Source organism: Centroberyx gerrardi, chromosome 5 (genome assembly GCF_048128805.1).
Source record: "Centroberyx gerrardi isolate f3 chromosome 5, fCenGer3.hap1.cur.20231027, whole genome shotgun sequence".
Taxonomy (NCBI): domain Eukaryota; kingdom Metazoa; phylum Chordata; class Actinopteri; order Beryciformes; family Berycidae; genus Centroberyx; species Centroberyx gerrardi.
This window is the reverse complement of record NC_136001.1, coordinates 11,264,808-11,278,280: the sequence shown is the minus strand read 5'-3', so window position 1 is coordinate 11,278,280 and position 13,473 is coordinate 11,264,808. Positions and strand designations below refer to the sequence as shown.

The window sequence follows — 13,473 nt, the reverse complement described above, 5'->3', positions numbered from 1 at the left end:
TCCTAGAAATACCTTGGTGCCTTTCTGTGAGACTGGAGATACCCAATAAAGACCTGGAGCTGAAACTTATAATTAGTAATTTACCTGTATGTCTCTTTTTCCACTCCTGTCTTATCTATACTTATCTACACTTCTGTACACTTCTGTGTCTTATCCAGTATGTTACGACCTGTTTGCTTATGTGTGTTCCCAGGCACCACGCGGCTTCCTCGAGAGGGGGAGGTGCCAGGAGTGGACTACAACTTCATCAGTGTTGGAGACTTCAGGATCCTGGAGGAGAGTGGACTTCTACTGGAGAGTGGCACCTATGATGGTAGGCATCATCACAGCATGAAGAATATGTGTCTGTGTGTGTGTATGTGTGTGTGTTGGCTGCACGCGTTTACTACCCACGCATTTCTGTACACGATTTACAGCGACAGGTCTCTATAATGGAGTAAATGTAAGCTCGATATTCAGTCATTATGACTTACAGCTTGCCTTAGTGAAGTGTGACAAGCAGGACGAAACGTATTGATCAGTGAAACATGATTAAAGACTTGTTGGAAGTGACAGCCAGATTAGCAGGGATACTCTGAGTCCTTGAGATGAACTCCACTATGCAGCAACAGTTCTCCACACTGTGTTTGTGCCAGTGATGGATAAATTCAGAGTAGAAATACTCTAGAAATCAGTTGGACTTTTTTGTCCACAGTTGCACTTTATGTGTTTTACCAGCCAGCTCTTTAGAACAGGATAGAACCTCCAGATGATTACTGGTAGAGTAAACTAACTTACCAAACACAGCAATAATTAACCAGCATTAGGCTTGTGTTATTCTCCCATCCTACCTGAAATACTCAGGTGTTCAAAAATGTAATTATGCTATGTAGTAATTTAAAGTTTTGAAATGTAGTGGAATGTTCCTAACATGGAAATACTCAAGTCAAGTACAAATGCCTCAGAATTGTTATCTATATATCTATCTATCTATCTATCTATCTGTATATCTATCTATCTGTATGTAGTTGTGCCCTTGACTGGTTCTCCTCTTATCTAATGGGGATTCTTTAGGGAAATCTGTTTCTATCGGGAATCATCTCATTCTATTTTTCTCTGTATATGCTTCCCCTGGAGCACATTATCCACACATTTGGTTGTAGTTTTTTTTAATCATGGTTATGCAGACAACACCCAACCTTTTAATTCTGTTAAACCCAATGAACTCGCCAAAGTCACCTCCTTGTATGACTGTCTGGCTGCAATTAAGGATTGGATGGTCATTAATTTTCTCCAACTTAACTAAGAAATATTGCTAAAGTCTGTCTCTTCAAGACTTGGAGAGATTAATTCATGCTTTTATCTCCTCCCATCTTGATTATTGTAATTCTCTGTTCACAATGCCTCAGTCAAGCCACTTCTTGCAAGCCTTCTCACAAAGACCCCATGCAGAGCTCACATCACTCCTATATTGGCTTCACTGCACTAGTTACCAAGTTCTGAATTGACTTTAAGATTGTTCTCATTACTTATAAAGCATGACGGCCTGGTCCCATCATATATTTATGAATTGCTGACCCCCCACAAAGCTTCAAGGTCACTTAGGACTTCAGACTGAGGGTTTCTGGCCGTCCCCCAGACCCGGTTCAAACTTAAACGTATAGTTGAGAGGACTGTGCATTTTCCCTGATGGCTCCTAAGCTACGGGACAGCCTCCCCCCTGAGTGTGAGATCTGCTAACACAGTTGATTGTTTTAAACAGCATCTCAAAACTCACCTTTTTATGCCAGCCTTCCACTGACATTATTGACTTGTTGGTATTTCTTTTATCCCTGGTTCTTATTTTATTGTCTGTCTTGTCAGTATTTCTTTTATTTATGTGTCAGATTTTATTGTCTGTCATGTCATTATTTCCTTAGTTCTATTAAGTTTCTTTTATATTGCTGCTGTACCTTTTGATGTGAAACACTTTGTAACTCTGGCTTTGAAAAGTACAAATAAATACAAATTTACTTCCTTACTTACTTATGTTGCGTGTGCATAGGACGTCAGGTGAATTGGAGACTCTAAATTGCCCATAGGCATGAATATGAGGATGTGTGTATTTTCTGAAGTATGTTACATGATGTAGTATGGTACATGACATATGACATGGTATGTAAAGCCCTTTGAGACATGCTTGTGATATAGGGCTATATAAATACACTTCACTTGACTTGACTTGCCTGTGTGTGCAGCATGTGCATGCATGTCCAAAGCGTGTCTTTGTGTGTCTGCACACTCTCACACATATGTATGCGCAGTATACAACCATGTGTGCGCATGCAGGGGGCTGTAGCACCTGATGGTGACCCTATGTAGGCCTGTCAACCTGCTGATCCCGCCGGCTGGCTGCACAGTCACACACCAGGAGGTTCCACTTGTGTTCTTACTCTCCAGTCATGGTTTATTCATGGGATAAACCAGCCTCCTCCTCTCTGCCCACACACACAAACACAGACACACAGACACGAAGAGTAAGACTCGTCACAAGCATCCAAAACCACTGGTAGCTGGAACTTTTGGAGCTATTTAAAGCACATAACCCCCTCCTGGGAGACTACTTTTTGCTGTGAGAAAAAAAAAAAGTTGTCATCTTTTTGTTGAGGGTAAACCAGGTCCACCCCCCCCCACCCCCCTCTCAATGACACACTTTCATTGGCCCCCTATGCGAGAGCTTGTAAGTAACCATAGCAAACTTTGTTGTCAGTGGCGATTGATATTTTATGACAGGGAGGCAAGTACACACATTTTCCTTTCAGTAGGAAGTTTACACAAGGAGGGAATATTTTAGCATGGCGAACACAGTTGAATGGCCAAGTCTTTACCAGTTTTATCACCTTATATTACAATGGAACATAAGCACTTGCCCTGCATTCAGAGGCCTTGGAAAGTCAGACCGTCTCAGTGTATTTGTGTCATGAAGGGATTGGAACGGAGGATTTCTCTCACATTGCCCAATGATTATGGCAATAACATGATAATCTTCTCGCTCTCTTTAAGCTCATTCTTTCTTACTGCAAATCCAGGCTGCTGTGAAATGGGAAAGGATTTTTCTAAATGTTTGAGGAGCAACCTCTGGTCATATGAATGGACCTTCTCTGCACCATTCTCTCTTTCCTATTCAGCTGCGTCTCACACTTTCTACATGATTGAGAATTAAAAGATAAAGTCAAATCCTCATCCAGAGAATGAGCATCTTAAGGCTCAGCAGCAGCCTCTGTGTGTGTACCACTGTGTTTGTGTGTTTGTATATATGTATATGTGTGTGTGAAGTGTGCATATTCTAACACAACTATGTGGGAAATCTGATCTGGGCCTGTTGAGCAGTTGGGCCTCAACAGGAGTAAAGTTGGCAGGTTCTGGCAACAGTTTCTCTGTGGCACTGATGGTATTAGACACGCACACAGATACACACACATACGGGCATACGCACGCACCCTTGCGCACACAGAACAAATCCCATCCTTCCTTGTGTAGGGATGAAGACAGACTTTAGATCACCTAAGAAACGAACATCAGGTTTCAGGAGCTGCCAAGTCGCCCACTAGCTGTCCTTCATCTCTGAGCTACAGCCAGGTGGGATTTACACCTTTTATAGAGAGGTTGACTGTGGATAGAGAGGGAGAGATAGAGAGCGAGCTGAGAAAGAGCACAGGAGAGGGAGAGAGGTGGTGGGGTGGGGTGGGGGGTGATTTAGAGGCGTTCTGAGCTCCTCGGCTCGCAATAGAAAGCCCTCAAAGCTTTGCAGCGGTAGCGGGACTGGCTCGGTTGTGTGCAGATGTGTGGATTAGCTTCTCAAGAGTTGGAAGGTTGCAGTTTACTATCCCCCAGAGTGAACTGAAAACTCTAATAGCGGCTGCCCCCCCCTTTGACACCCAGTCAGCACAAACATTGCATGTCTACTGTGGCAGAGACTGTTAATCTCACAGCACCACAGTGAACTCAAAGAAGAGCTGGGAGTAATCGGATCGAGGAATGGGATTTACTCCATTTAGATGTGCTTGAAGTGCAGCCTATTTTTTTCCATATAGAGGCCCTTTCCATTCTCCACATGAAGTGTGGAAAATAAACAAGGTCAGGCCTCCTCTGGAATAGGTCACTTGGGTAGCATTCCTACTGTGGAGAGCTCATGAATTGCCTTCACTCCAGTTTCTAAGTATAAGTGAGCTGTGCTCAAGGTACCGTGCTAATGGGATCCTTAGCTAATCTTAATGGTCTCACTAATAGTCCCAGATGACTTGCCTGAATGCTTATTAATGTTAATGTAATATTAATGGTTGGTACATAAGGGTTGTTCTCTAAAAATGTATGAGGGTCATTTTATGCTTTACATGCTGCTACAACCTAAATGTAACATATTTCCAACTTATACTGGCGCCCTCTACCCTTTTATCCATTCTCCTGTCATCCGTGACCCTGTTAACCCCCCACCTCTCAGACCAACTGGCCCTCCGTCCCTTGGGTCTGCCACCCCAGCGAGGTCGATCAGGGTCTTGGACACAGCGTCCATCCACACCCAGCCAGGGTCAGACCTGTCCTGTGAGTTCAGGCTGCTCTGCGATGGTAGGGGACATGCTGGCTGTGCCAGGTTGGTCCGGAGGGTCCCAGGTTGCATGCCAAGCAGACACTTCAGCCATCTGCGCCAGGCGCTGAGAGGGAGTCTTTCTGGGCTCTCGGCTCCTCACTCAGGCTCGGCGCCTCTGGGGTTCAGGTTGGGTCACGCTCACAGAACAGAACAGAGCAGCCAGACAAGAACTGAACAGTCCAGTGCAGTGAAGTGCAAGACTGAAGGGACAGCTGCCTGGAAAATGAATTTGTGCACACAGAGTTTTTTTGACAAATGACATCACTAATCTGCTACCAGGGAATGTGAGACTCTGCCAAATCGGGATCCACTTCAAAACTGTTGTTTTGGAATCCCCATTGTGATAATGAGTCAGACTCTAACAAGGAAGGAAAATAGGCTGGTGATTGAAGTGGAAATTAAGTGAGTGGGAGTGTAGTATTCATGAATTAGAAACAAGTGGTATGCTCTATAGATGGTCATGTGGCTGTGTGACTGTGTGGGTGCAGAATGTGGTGACCTCTGACCTCTCCTGCTCATGAGCCTGTGGCTTATGCACAGTGCCCTTGATGACGGGAATCTTTTCATTGCCAGTAGTTGATTCCACAACCATGAAATTGCTTGTGTGCAGTTTTAAAAGTCGTTCTTCCTGGCTCATCAACCCTGTGACATGCGGATCACAAGTAAGGATGGACAAGCTCCCCTGCTCGTCAGCTTATGAGGCTCCCCTTCGTTTATTATGGCAAACGGTGCCGCAAATCTCCACTGACTCGGTGCTTTCACACACCTCTCTATGTGCGACACACATTTATCAGGGGCCAAGAGACATGTGTTTGTAAGTAATTAATCACAGAGGTAGCGTCTGGCTGATGAATGTCAGCGTGCGGCAGGAGACAGGCGGGGATTAGCCAGCAGACCCAATCTCTCCTTGCTATCGTCGTGCCGCCCCTGTTAATGAAGCCATCTTTGACAAATGCGGATGAGTGTCGCTTGGCGAGCACAGAGCCTGAAATGTGACAGAGAGGATGGGGGAGGGGGGGGGGAGGGAGGGGGGAGGGGAGGCTTTCATCCACCCTCATCCTCCTCCTCCTCCTCCTCCTCATCAACCCTCCTACCACTATGAGGAAGATGAGCACAGCTGCATTAACCCAGTTTGCTGTATACTGTAGTTGGCACGCCTGAGGAGATGAGGCTTCTAGACTGAGAGAGATGGGCTCGCTTATCAAAGAAGCCACTGCAGTGTTATTGTATCGAGCTCTAAAGCTGCTGAAATAACTGGGATGTTTCCCTCAGAGTCTTCTGTTCTTTTTGGCTTTGCATGCCATTGTCAACTTTCCCTCTTTGTACTAAGCTGAAAAGATTTGCAGTTGATAAATGCCTCTCTTACAGTACAGCATTTGTAATGTGTGCTTGTTCATGGGTAGATACATCAAAGGTTCATAATAGCACAGTCCCATACGAAGCCCGGTCCAAATGAAAATAAGATCAAGTTTATGGAGGCTAATTAATTTGCTGAAAATCCCTATTTCCCAGTGGTATCTCTCCCTATTCTTTAATTAAACTAATTATGAATTACGATTTAGCTGAGTGGGCTCAATCTGATGATTGCTTGTTATGAAAAACAAGCAAATATTTGACCTTACAAATGGATTGCCAAAAACTTAATATGATAACATTGCATAAACACATCTGACAGAGCAACATTTAGCAAACAAATAATCATAAAAAATGGTGGGGATGTAAATTAGTATGCACATTATTTATAATCCTAATGGAGGTTGAATAATTACTTATTCTACGCCTAAATTGAGTTCCACAGACTGTTCACCAGCCATAGATTGATCACCCCATGAGCTAAATGAGCAAATGATTTAACAAAGTTTTGCACTCTCCCCCTCTCTTTACGGAGTGCTATTATCCCACTGAATATTTATAATCTGTACCACAAGGTTTTTCTTCATTAGGGAAAAAAAGCTAGCTGAGAGATAGATAATTGCTGTATTCAATGATCAGTGTAATTAGTTGCTGGCAAATTCCAAGTGAAGTGAATTTAATGTTACATGATTCATGACAGCTCTATGGGAGCAGTTACCCAGGGAGAACAAGGCAGAGGGCCAGGAGAGGTGTGTAGGAAACAGACCTCTGGAACTGTGCTAAATAGTCAACTTTGAGTGCTAGTCTGTGCCTTCTAAAGAATTCATTTTTGTTTTAAATCAGGTGAATTGTGGCTCTGTTAGACATGGTGGATGCTCTTTCTGGCTGTGTCTCCCTCTCTCAGATATAGTCCGTGACATAGAGGACCTCCTTTTTCTTTCATCATGCTCTGTATGCCTCTCTTCCTCTCTCTTTCTTTCTCTTTTTTTGTCTCGTTCTTTACCCGTTTGTGGTTCTATCTTATTTTAACATAAGATTAACAAGTTTCTCTCTTTGTCTGTGTGTGTCTCTCTCCTTCCCTCCACTCTCCCCTCATTCTCTCTGCTCCTCCCATCCTTTCTTGTTTAAGGGCCAGGAGAGGTGAAGCCTCTTATAGGAAACAGACTTCTGAAACTGTGCTAAATAGTCAACTTTGAGTGCTAGTCTGTGACTTCTAGAGAATTTATTTTTGTTTTAAACTGTTGAATTGTGGCTGTGTTAGACATGGTGGATGATTCTGGCTGTGTCTCCCTCTCTCACAGGCTGTACATACTGTAGATATAGTCCATGACATAGAGGACCTCCTTTTTCTTTCATCATCTATATGCCAGCCTGTCTTCCTCTCTCTATCTCTCTCTGTTTTTCTCTATGGCTCGTTCTTCATTCTGTGTTTGTGGTTGTATTAACATAAGATTAACAATTTTTTCTCTCTCTCCTTCCCTCCACTCTTTCCTCATTCCCTGTGCTCCTCCCATCCTCTCTTCTTTAAGGTAACTACTACGGGACCCCGAAGCCCCCAGCGGAGCCCAACCTGGTGCAGCCTGACCTGGTGGACCAGGTGCTGTTTGATGAAGACTATGGTGGTGAAGTCCCCAGGAAACGCACCACCTCAGTCAGTAAGATGGACAGGAAGGACAGCGTGCTCCCCGAGGAGGAGGATGATGATGAGAGGCCACCACTGGTCAATGGGTTGCCTGGTCAGTAAATGTCAAAGCACAGAATGTCATGTTAAGTAATGGGGATGCTGCCATACTCCGTATATCCTTTTGGTTAATGGAATAGTCAAGCCAAGTCAATGTCACTGTCCGTTTCTCTTGCGATACTTTAAGACTTGCTACAGATTGCTTACAGTTTGATGAGCCCAGTTGATGTTAAATCTAGTTCTGGGATACATAAACCATGAGTCATATAAAGCAGTATTAAAATTATTTGACTACATTCACCTAAGCATATAGATTGATCATGTTTCTTAAGCTCTCTCCCCATCCATTTCTTATCCATCTGCCAGTCAATTCTGCACTATTAAGCAGACCTGGATCAAGTGGTATTTGCACTTGTTATGGGTTGTTTTTTATTAATTATGTGCCAGATGGAGGGTGTTTACCATAGGAAAACATAAGGACTATCACAAAGTCTTTGAAAGTCAGTTTAATATACTTTTCTGTGATTATCAACTAACCTGATACTGAACTGATTAGTCCTGCAATCCTGTTTGACACTGGTCTGCTACTAAACCATGCTTAATGACTCAACAAGTTGACAGGCTGTCCCCCAAGCTACAGCGTTCCCTACACACAAATATTCAAATGTAATAACTACACTGTTCATACACTTTCCACTTGCAATGCACATTACTGTCACCGTAGCTAGACCTTCTAATATAGTGCAGGTCACCTTGAGGAAGAGAGCAGGACACGGTGTATGTGATCAATCAGGACAGAACTCCCCTCGGTTCTCCAAGGAGCAGATCCGTCCTTGATGCTCACAAGGAGAACAGGCCTCCAACAGAAATAGGTTACACACTGTGCACGATAACGGCTTTTATAATAAGAGAACAGGAGTTAATGTTAGGAGTCCAAGTTGGAAATGGTATATTATTGTTTTTTACAGAACAAAAAATCATTTTGAAAGTCATGGCTCAACCACTGCTTGCTCAGCTGTACAAAAATCAAACATAAAGGATTCACAGAAATCCAAAGTCTCTTTACTCAACCAGTGTTTGCTCTGTCATGGTGAAATCAAACATAAAACGATGCCCAGAAATCCAGGATGCCTTTTTATGGAAAGAAACCAGTCACAAATGACTGTTCTGCTACAGTGCAACCCACAGCTGTGGCAGAAATGTCTCAGACCAGCCATAGATGGGCAGAGTTATGGTCGAATGAAAAAGAGGTTAATGGAAAATGTGAGCATTAAGTCTCCAAACTCTTGACTGTAGCCTCACCCCCGTGTCCTCCTTCCTCCTGTTCCACAACCCTCCCATCCGTCCCCCATATCCCATCCGACTAGGTCCTCACCCTGCTGTGAACTTCACTGCTGACCTCAGCTCCCCTGCGGGCTCTGCCCCCAGTCTGGCCCTCCAAGTGTTTACATGACTAGAGGACGTGCAGCATCCTCAGACACGCCATGTGCATTTATGTGTGTGTCATTGTGGGTCTGTGTGTGTGTGTGTGTGCGTGCATGCTCACATGTGCATAAGTGTGCCTATGTGTGTTTGTGTCTAGATAAGAAGTGCATGTGTGTGTTTTTCGATCGGAGAAGGGAAAAAACGGTTTCAGATCCTGCAAATAAACAAACAAATTGCTGAGAGGTTCTATGGATGCACTTTGTTAGGAATTTTACCACCCAATTTAACATTCATATGGAATGATCTTTAGGGAACACAGCTTGCCTTTTTTTTCATAGTTGGGTAACCCATCTTTTGGCATCGTACTCTGTAGTGAGGAGGTTAGCTCCACATAAAGAGAAAGGGATGAAAGGGACTCATGTTTCATCCCTTTATAACCATCAGCTTCTGAGGGAAGGCATAGAGTGGTAAGTGAATTAGGAGGGCCTTTGTTGTATAGATGTTTCATGTTCATTGTAGAGCAGTTTCTCATTAAAGGAGAGTGACTACAAAAGCAATAGAATATATATGAAGAGCGGCGGTGCAGTATTATCATGCAGAAACAGCCTGGGGGCTCAAATGGCCCTTTCTAACGTGAATCCCCGTCTCTATCATGGCAACCCAGGGGGAGTGTATACGTACACATATGCATAAACATTCACACTGCGTGCACATGCAAATGCAAAACAGCCCTTTGGCGAACACACACACATCATCACTCGCATGCAAATCCTGTGAGTGACATCGCCCTCCCCCTCCCCCTCCCCCTCCCCTCCCCTACGGCAGGCTGGAGGGAACAGAGGGAGGGTTGAGGTGTGCTTGCAGGCTAACCTTCCGCTCTATCTGTTCTGTCGTTCTCTTCACCCGTCCCTCCACTCTTCTTCTCTGCAGAGCACAAAGAGGGGGCGGATTGGAGGAAGGCGGTGCCCAGCTACACCCAGTCCAGCAGCACCATGGACTTCCGCACATGGAGCTCCCTTCCCCGCGACGACAGCCTGGAGCCCCTGCCCCTTAACTGGGAGATGGCCTACACTGAGACCGGCATGGTCTACTTCATAGAGTAAGTTAAAGACACACAGTCCAGGATTCATGTGGTCATCTAAAGTCAGTGGTTCTCAACGTGGGGTCTGGGGACCACCAGGGGTCCTTGAGCAAATTGATGAATTGTTAAACTTCAGCATTATTTCAACTAGAGAATGTAGAAGAAATACTATTTTGGTCATAGTTTCACTGTTGTCTCTCTACCTACAATACAGATAGTCATGGAATTCTGGACAAAATCATATCTAACAAAAAATATTCTCAGATTTGGGTCCGAGAGACAAACTCTCATGGTGTCTGTGGTTCTAATGTGTACTAAAATAGGAGTCCTTGGTATGAAAATGGTTGAGAATCACTGATCTAAGTTTTGGCTATACCTGGGGACACATTTTTCTTGAAGAGTTTAACTCGAGTCAACTCAAACTAGAGGTCTGTTTTGCAAACATTACGAGTGTAAACCTTGTAGCGAATCAAAATATTTGTAAAACGCAGCTGTCACACACTGTCAGTCCTTGTTCAAAAAGGTCAGACAATAACTCTCAGAGTGGAAGCAATAAATCCAATGCAATAAATCACCATGTATACAAAGTCTGTATTGGATCGACAGGGTTTCAACAGCAGGGGATGCTCCGCTGAAATTATAGATTGTGCTTTTAGGAGGGACAGAGGAGGGCAGGGAAAGTGACATTGTCTTTTCAAACATGTTTCTCTCTGCTGAACCAGACTAAATGGAGTTGGCCTGACCTGGTAAGATGTAAACTGCAGTGCATACATTAAGTGCTGTGCGTATGCTGAGAGGAATATCATGAACATATACGTACAGTCTGAATAGGCTACAGGTCAATGATTAAGTGTAGTATAGGCTACAATGGCTTGGTAATGAGGGTTGGGGTTTAGGGCAACTTGACCATTGTTATTGCTAGATTTTACATTATCCTAGAATTACAGTTGGGTATGTTGCATGCTGTGATATCATAAATGAAAGTCATATTTGATGTATCTTATGCCACACAGTATGACATTTATTTTCTGCTGCTGACTAGTGCATAATGATACGCAAATGACTGTATCTAATCAGCATCACCATCAGTATCTAATCAGAATGATAGTTTAATGACATTGTTGATTCACTTTGTGCTGCACATAGCTCATTTATAATGCGATGGCCGACAGTGGGTTCAGGTTGGATCCTGGGTGGGCAACGAGGGGTTTGTGATCTACTAGTCGCATGGTTTCCAGGCTATCAAAGAATAATAAAAAAAAATAATAACTCAACAGTCTCTAGATAAAGGAAAGAAAGAATGAATTGGATCAAATATATACTCATCAAGTTCAGCAGCCATCTAATCAAGCTCATCCTTGCTTGGTAACAAACTTGACTGAGAGAATCCAGGCCCCAGATAGATTGTGTAGATGAACAAGCTTGGGCTTAGACTGTAAAGCCCTGAGCTTCAGCAAGGCTTAAACACTCAGATTTATTCCCGCTGACAGCCACCGCTGTTTCAGGAGGTTTTCTTTTCCTAACACAGCTATTTTTTCTTAGGTTCTCATAAAGAAAAGTTCAGCTGTTTTGCTAAACCAATCAATACTTTGTTTTGGGGAACAATGGAGTAAACATAGCCCTCTCAGACGCCTCTGTGTGTGTGTGTGTGTGTGTGTGTGTGTGTGTGTGTGTGTGTGTATGCATGTGTGTGTTTTATTCATATTTGGCTCTAAGCCACTTGTCTCTGAAGATATCAGAGGACCATTATGATTTTCCTCCTGATTACACACCCCAGTTGTTTAACGCATTTGAGGATGAATGAGTTTTGTCGTGTTTCGCATTCAGAGGTTTTTTATGTTCCTTCTGAAAAGGCCACCTAACCATAAACATGATTATGTGACAGCTGAATGTAAACCAATGGATCAAACGTTTGTTGGCGAATCCAATAATCCTTGTGCACTAGAGCATATTACACAGGAGTATACATTTGCCATTTTTATGTCAGAGTATGTCCATAAGTGCCTTTGTTGGGTAACCCAGTTGTACAGCAGCAGTGTTTTCTCTGCTGGCTCAGGTCTTTATTGTTGATCTCTCTTAAAAACACACTGTTTTAGACTTGCTTTTACTTAACTTGTGTTTTTGGGAATGTTGCTTATTTATAATTTTATTTATAATCATTCTCCATTGCTTTGAACTTTGTATTATGTATTTTACTTTATTATTACATTACATTACATCATTTTGCAGACGATTTTCTCCAAAGCGACTTACAATAAGTACGTTTTGTGAGCAGTAGTCGAACCGACCATGTATTACAGTCTTCATCAGCTAAGCCTTTGGGAATAAGTAGCATTTGTAGAATTTATTAAGAGTAGAAGGGGGAAAAGATACGGTAGTTACATGATAGATAGGTTAATTCAAGTTGGGTCCAGGTGTAACCTGAAGAGATGTGTCTTCAGTCTCCGTCTAGATAAACAGTCTCCGGCTTATTATGTATTTTACTGTATGTGATGTATCCTTTCCTCCCACTATTATTACTTTTTATCAGGCCTCCTAGGCTCTGGATTGTCCTGCCTGGTGACATCAGGCTGGCCAGCTCAGTGTCCTCCTTTAAATCTCTCTTATAAACACTCTTTTTTAGGCTTGCTTTTACTTTGTTTTTCTGGGAATGTATTTGTATTATGTATTTTTCTTTGTCATGTATCCTCCCACTATTATTACTTTTCTTTTATTCCTGTGAAGCACTTTGTAACTCTGTTATGATAAGAGCTACATAAATAAAGTTATTATTTTTGTAATTATTATTATTTTCTCTGTCCTCCACAGTCATAATACCAAGACCACCACATGGTTGGACCCCCGCTTGGCTAAGAAGGCCAAGCCCCCTGAGAAGTGTGAGGATGGAGGTATGTAGACGTACTGTATGTGGACCGCAGGAATCCACTCTGCTACTCAGCTCTGACATACATACAGCGGTTCCATTAACTACTGCACATATCTTTACACATGGGCATACCCTTACCGTACATGCCTCACATTGTACCACGCATTACTTCACACGTATACACACAGCTCATCAAATATACACAACCAACTAAGCTCACAGCTGTTAGAAGATTGTGTAATGTGCTTCTGAAATGACACGTCACTTAATACATACTGTACCTCCGAGCTTCAGAGTCACGTGTCCCTCTTTTTCGTGAATGTAGAGTGGGGTCTAGTCTCTGTCCCTGGAATTCCAGACGTGCCTTCCTGTCCTTAGGATGGTAATGTAGGCTAAGTGCAAGCAGAGACGGAGAGAGAGTGGATATGGCTGAAACAGTGGGACCCTTCCAGCCTGTTTTT

General features: G+C 43.2%; 1 protein-coding gene across 2 annotated transcripts in view; it reads left to right on the top strand.

The window, feature by feature from the left end:
• The window catches only part of magi3b (membrane associated guanylate kinase, WW and PDZ domain containing 3b), a 119,228-nt gene that overhangs the window by 83,633 nt on the left and 22,122 nt on the right, over positions 1-13,473 (top strand). For both annotated transcript variants that reach the window (XM_078283556.1, XM_071903793.2), the window contains exons 3-6: positions 194-313; positions 7,489-7,695; positions 9,996-10,164; positions 12,955-13,034. In XM_078283556.1, the coding sequence (XP_078139682.1) occupies positions 194-313; positions 7,489-7,695; positions 9,996-10,164; positions 12,955-13,034 (576 nt within the window). The remainder of the gene's footprint in view (positions 1-193; positions 314-7,488; positions 7,696-9,995; positions 10,165-12,954; positions 13,035-13,473) is intronic.